This window comes from Myotis davidii, unplaced genomic scaffold (assembly GCF_000327345.1).
Source record: "Myotis davidii unplaced genomic scaffold, ASM32734v1 scaffold577, whole genome shotgun sequence".
Lineage (NCBI taxonomy): Eukaryota > Metazoa > Chordata > Mammalia > Chiroptera > Vespertilionidae > Myotis > Myotis davidii.
In genome coordinates this window covers 1,710,793-1,717,737 of record NW_006289082.1, presented here as the reverse complement: position 1 = coordinate 1,717,737, position 6,945 = coordinate 1,710,793, and the positions used below count along the sequence as shown (strand labels likewise).

The following is a 6,945-nucleotide window of genomic DNA, read 5'->3' as shown; positions in this document are numbered from 1 at the left end:
AGGGATTGGGAGGGAAAAGCTTTATGGAGAAGCTAGCATTTCAGCTGAGCTTTGAAGGTTTTGGTAGGATTGTGACAATTGGAGGTACTTACAGGGAAGTCATTCTTGCTTCGGGCATAGCAGTGGTCTAGAAGGAGGAGGAAAGCTTATGTGTAGGAACATGCAGCTCCAGTTAGGCTGGACCATGGAGCTCCTGGGATTAGGTTGGGACTGTACATTGGGGCCTTGACTTACGAGTGTCCTGACTAACGGGTTTTTCGAGATACGAGCCGTCTTTCGGCCGATTTTTTTCTTTGAATTGCGAGCTAAAATTAGGGTTACAAGCCAGCTTCAGATACCCCACCACTAGTTGGCGCAGCGAACATCACAGTGAACGCCACAACATCAGCCCAGCATCATGTGTCTTACTCGTTCACAATTGATTTGACAAACTAGTAATTGAGTTACAAGCTGTCACGGAACGAATTAAACTCGTAAGTCAAGGCCCCACTGTATAGGGAAGACTGTGAGGTTAGACTTCATTTGGGAAAATGGAATGGCATTGGGAGATTCATAGTACTGATTGCTTACGTTACGGGTATATTGTGTGAATAGGTTAGGTGCATAAAATTGTGTTGGCCTAGTCCGGGTAAACAAATGAGTCTGAATTAGAAAGATGGGTATGGAAGGCTGGTGGTGGTGGAAGACGGCTGACTCTGAGCAGAGTGACCATGGAACCAGGAAATACAACCCCCGTAGCCTCAGATGAGAGCATCCCTTAGTCCTAAACTACCCCCATTCAAACAACTCCTCTCTCTTTTCCTTGTGCTCTTCATTAAAGCTTGCACGGAGATATGTTAAATCCAAATGGTTCTTAAATAAAAGTATCCTGTGTTAGGGAAGTGGGTAAGGGAACTATAACTCAATCCAGAACTTTAATATTACAGTAAAACCTCAATATAACAGACTAATATTGGCAAGGTGGGGGGGGATTAGAAAACTGTGGTACATCTACACAATGGAAATCTACGCTGTGGTAAAAAAGAAGGAATTATTGCCATTTGCAACAGCTTGGATGGAACTGGAGGGCAACAGGGGGATGAGAGTATGAGTATGGAGGGGGTGAGGGAGGTTGGGGGTTAATAGGGGGATGAGAACACATTTGTAATACCTTAACCAATAAAGAAATTTAAAAAAAAGTCCATCCTATCTACTAATGAGGGAATATGCTAATTGACCCTCACTCCATCGCAAAGATGGCGGTGCCCACAGCCAATAAGGAGGGAATATGCTAATTGACTGCCATGCCCTCAAATATGGCAGCACCCATAGCAGCAAGATAGCAGTGCCCAGACCCCTCAGCCCCGCTGGGGCGGCAAGCACATGGCAAGGCCAGTCCCGCCCCTAGGTGAGCCCAGCCTTGCCACGCACCTGCCTCAAGAGTCCCCCAGTCCCCTCAGCCCCCCAGCTGCCCAGGGCTGGCCCAAGGCACAGGCAAGCCTCGGATGGCAGCTGCCCAGCCACCTGGGGTGTCCGAGGCTCAGGTAACTAGGGCCGGCCAAGGCTTGCGCTGACGGCAGTGACAGCAGCAGAGGTGTGATGGGGCGTCGCCTTCCCCTGATGGCCAGGTCACCTCTGCCCCTGAGGGCTCCCGACTGTGAGGGGGGTAGGCCGGGCTGAGGGACCCCCCCGCCACACATGAAAATTCATGCACTGGGTCTCTAGTTATATAATAAAATAGGTTTCCTGAATGTGTATGTTAAAAAATTGACAAATTAGTTTACCAATTTTTACTTATGTAGACATGTTTGTATAATTAAAATTAAGTATGTGGAAAGTTTAATTTCACAGAAAAGTTTTCTATATGTATTACTGTAATTTTAAATTTATACTGAATAGGTCTAGTAAATGCCTGCATTCAGCAGTCACCAAGTGTAAACAAATGCACACGGCTGGGGTGTGGCTTAATACATGTGGAAACATCAGCTAGCACATGTTATGCTGCAGAAAGCCACACCACGCAACAATGGAACCAACCACCATGTACTATGCGGTGTGATCATGTGCTATTCATTCACCAAATATTGTTTACGAGCAGTGACTCTTGGATTTAAATATGTAGACTATAGTTGTAGGTATGTAATATTTATTTATGTTGGTGAAATTATTACAGTGTTTTTTCCAACATATAGCCTATTTGCTAAAATTTGTTAAAAATAACACTGAGTTAATAATAAGCAAACTAGAGACCTGGTGCATGAAATTTGTGCACGGGGTGGGGGCACCGTCCCTCAGCCCGGCCTGCACCCTCTCCAATCTGGGACATCCCTCTCACGACCTGGGACTGCTGGCTCTTAACTGCTCGCCTGCCTACCTGCCTGATCGCCCCCTAACCGCTCCCCTACTGGCCTGATTGAAGCCTAACTGCTCCCCTGCCAGCCTGATCGCCCCCAACTGCCCTCCCCTGCCGGCCATTTTGTGGTGACCACCTTGTGGTGGCCGTCCTGTGACAGTATGGGGATGGCCATCTTGTGATGACGTTGTGCAACACCACCTAGGCTTTTATTATATTGGATAACCTGTTAATTATAAGCAAATCTTGGTTAAAAGCATTTTAAAATTAACAGAGATTTAATGGAAATTTTGTATGTTAAATCCAAAGTCTGTTAAATTGATGTTCGCAAAGCCAAGGGATGACAGTAATTTATTAGTTTAGTAAGCATTTATTAAATATCCATTAGGTACCAGATAAGGGGATAGTTCTTTTGGCTATCATGAGTTAATGTATAATTAGACATCGTAAACTGTTAAGGGGGTGTTAGTTCTGGCCCCTGATTTGGCATTACAGAGAAGTACTTACTTAGAGAACATTGTGTTCTCTCTCTCTTACTGTTTTCATTTACTTTGTAATATAATACTGAAAACTTGCCAGATGGCTTCGAATAAGTAAATTTTGCTTATAATAATTGTCATGTTCAGGTTATATTTTAACATTTATGAGTTTAGATTTTGAACACTCACTAATTCAGAAAGAATAAGTTTCACTTACTATTGTTTATAATGTTACAAATCTGCTCTTAAAGCAGACATTTTAGTTTTTAAAGATTTCTCTGAAATATAACTTACCCTTTCAGAAACTACCCTTTTAATATTTTATACACTTTTTGTAGGTGTCAAGAAATAAAACCAGAAGAAAAAAGTATGATTTTTGTGACAAAGTGCCCATGTGATGAGTGTGTACCTTTAATTAAAGGTGCAGGCATAAAACAAATCTATACAGGGGATATAGATGTTGGAAGAAAGAAGGCAGACATCTCTTACATGCGATTTGGAGAACTTGAGGGTGTTAGCAAATTTACAGTAAGTAAGATACACATTTTTTTTTCAAATATGCTTCCTATTAATGTTGTTTGGTACCCTGCCACATATTTTAACCTAATAATTCCCACCCTTTTAAAGAGTTTCAACAAAGTGTTATCACAGTTTATTTTTATGTGCAAGCACTTGCCTAATTACAAATTTTCAGTTTAGGATCTCTGTCTTATGAATTTGTATCTCTGTAAAGAGAGTTGTATTGACCTTACAGATCTTGAATTAGCAGACCCTTTGGTGCGTAACCAAAAAAAATCTCTGAACTACCTCTTCCGAGCCTCACCCTTCTTTCTGGCTTGGATGGAGCAGTAAACAAAGTGAAAATAGTTTAAGGTTACAGAAAAGATAGGGAGGGGGATTTAATATTTGATATATAAATAAAAGTACTGAGGTAGTTCGTGCAAAACTCAGAACTCTAACTGTTTATATTTTTTTTACTATTTAGGAACAATTACAAATATACACAGAAGTTCAAAAACTCTACTAGAAACTTTTTTTCCAGAAACATTTGAGAATAAGTTGTTGACATGATACCAGATTACTCTTAAATACTTTATTGTATATTTTCTTAAACTCTATATTCTCCTACATAACCATAATCTAACCACAAATCTCAGGGAATTATTATTGACACCTTACTTCCATTTTAGCCAGAGATTTCATCAGCGTTCACCAGTTGTCCCAATAATGTTCTATATAGCAAAAGGGTCCTGTCCAGAATCATGTATTGCTTTTTAATGATAATTCTGGAACTGAATGTAACATTTATATACTAGAATTTGCAGTGGGTACAAAAGACATGTAATAGAATTGTTTATAAATTTCAACTTTTCATTTCTGTTTTGAGTCCAGGGTCCTGGAATTTATACAGGGGAGGGCAAAATTAGGTTTACAGTTGTGAGTACCTGAAAAAGTTTATTCTTGTATTATTATTTATTAATTATTGTATTATTATTATTTCATATCCTTACTTATGATTTATCTTTTAGGTAATAATGACTGATAATTTAACTTACTTTTGCCTCCCCCTGTAAAGCACCTAAAAGATACTAATTAAACTATGTACATATTTAAAATTTTAAAAATATAACAACATACTATCTAATTTCTCTCTGTGTATGAAGTATCATAAATTTTTACTTGTTAAATTTTTGTCCTATACTTTTGTCTTTTATCTCGTTTTATTTAAAGTTTCTCACTACTTTAAAAAGAGAAACGGAGGCTCTAAAAGAAGAGGGATGGGAAAGATTCCTCTTTTGTAAAACTAAGAAAATCTTACATCCAACAAGTCAAGGATAAATCTCCAGTTCTGTGGTTTTGTTTTCTATCTCTTCATTCCACCTGACAGTGGGAAGAATTTTTCAAATTTTCTTCATAAAGATTAAGTAATCTAGCATTCAGGACTGTGTATGATGGGTGAAGTGAATTCTGAAATATCTTGCTTACTGGTCGATTTTAGTAGCTTTTCAATTGTACAGAGAATGAAGAGATCAGAAGAATGTAGGATAGGGCAAGAGAAACAGAAGGGGCCAGGAAAACAAAGGGAGTGAAGGCTCTCTGAGCACAGATGTGACACAGAAACACCCATTTGGCCAAGATCCACCCAGAATATCCTCACTCAGGTATACCATACTTCCAGTGAACATTAGCTTTCCACCCTCTGCTCCTTTCCCTTGTCTGGATTGGTTTACAATATTATGTAAATGATTTAAACTGCCTGGTGAGCTAAACATCTAGTTTTGCAAATACCAGCAACTGACATGAACTAGTATTTGTTCTAAGTTTGAATTTTAATAACCATTATATTTTTAGACTGTCAAAAGTAGTATAAGAATATGAATAAATTTGGCATTTTTAAAAGATTAAAGCATATTGAAATTAACTTTGTGTGAAAAATGTTTGCTTTTCTCTTTGAAGTATCACCATATACCTTAAGGTCAGTGGTTCTGTTTTGTGGGGTTATTGCTAGTTAGGCTAGGGCTGGGCAACAATACTGTCAAAAATAGATTTTGCCAGTATAAACCCATGTCCATTTACTCATAAACTCTTTCTCATGTAGATTTTTCTCTGTTAGGTCATGTGTGTTTTTTTTAATTATAAAAGTAACATATGCTCATTGTAGAGCACTAAGAAAATAGAAAAGGACTTATATTATCCCATAACTCATAGATACTGTTTTTAACATGTTATATTTTCAGTCAGTGAAAATTCTTCTAAAATAATTTTTTTACATGCAATATACATTAATATTTCAAGAAAAATGATTTTAAATATAATAATATTATCAACCCTGTACTTCCATAGTGTAATATCACCAAAGTTGTAGGAAATATTAAAAATCTGTAAATAACAGGATTACTTCTATTATATTCTAAAATATTTTTTTCTCTGGCTCTATATAGGTTCATCAGTTTATGTTGTTCATTATATTCCACAAATGAGCGAGAAAAATAATTTTTAATAATTACACATTTCAATCTATAGACATACCTTATTTAACGATTGTTCTGTTGTTCGACACCTACATTGCTTCTAAATTTTTACAGTTGGAAATAGTCTTTTTATGATTATCCTTAAATGTAAACTCAGGATTACTAATTTTTATTTTGCCCAAATTAATAGATATTAGTGGCTTGACAAGTTTTGAAACATGCCTTTAAAATAAATTTTTGTTTTATTTTTTTAAATTAAATCTTTATTGTTCCGATTATTACATTTGTTCCTCTTTTTCCCTCCAATAATTCCCCTCCTCCCAGTTCCCGCCCCACCGTCCGCCCTCACTCCCCACCCACTGTCCTCATCCATAGGTGCACAATTTTTGTCCAGTCTCTTTCTGCATCTCCCACACCCCTTTACCCCCCAAGAATAGTCAGTCCATTCCCTTTCCATGTCCCTGATTCTATTATGATCACCAGATTATTTATTCACTTGATTCTTAGATTCACTTGTTGATAGATGCATGTTTGTTGTTCATAATTTGTATCTTTACCTTTTTCTTCTTCTTCCTCTTCTTAAAAAATACCCTTCAGCATTTCATATAATACTGGTTTGGTGTTGATAAACTCCTTTAGCTTTTTCTTATCTGTGAAGCTCTTTATCTGACCATCAATTCTAAATTATCGCTTTTCTGGGTAGAGGAATTTTGGTTGTAACATCTTGCTATTCATCACTTTGAATATTTCTTGCCACTCCCTCTGGCCTGAAAAGTTTCTGTTGAGAAGTCAGCTGACAGTCTCATGGGAGCTCCCTTGTAGGTAACTAACTGCTTTTTTCTTGCTGCTTTTAAGATTCTCTCTTTCTCTTTAACCCTTGCCATTTTAATTATGATGTGGCTTGGTGTGGGCCTCTTTGGGTTCCTTTTGTCTGGGATTCTCTGCACTTCCTGGACTTGTAAGTCTATTTGTTTCACCAGGTAGGTGAAAAAAGTTTTCTGTCACTATTTTTTCAAATATGTTTTCAATATCTTGCTCTCTCTCTTCTTCTGGCACCCCCAAAATGTTGGTACTTTTGAAGTTGTCTCAGAGGCTCCTTACACTATCTTCATATTTTTGGATCCTTTTTTCTTTTTCTTTTTACAGTTGGGTGTTTTTTGCT

General features: G+C 37.7%; 1 protein-coding gene across 1 annotated transcript in view; it reads left to right on the top strand.

Annotated features, from left to right (window-relative positions):
* Positions 1 to 6,945, top strand: part of CDADC1 (cytidine and dCMP deaminase domain containing 1) — a 66,898-nt gene that overhangs the window by 43,059 nt on the left and 16,894 nt on the right. Inside the window, exon 8 of the mRNA XM_006761236.2 lies at positions 3,150 to 3,339. Within this exon, the coding sequence (XP_006761299.2) occupies positions 3,150 to 3,339 (190 nt within the window). The remainder of the gene's footprint in view (positions 1 to 3,149; positions 3,340 to 6,945) is intronic.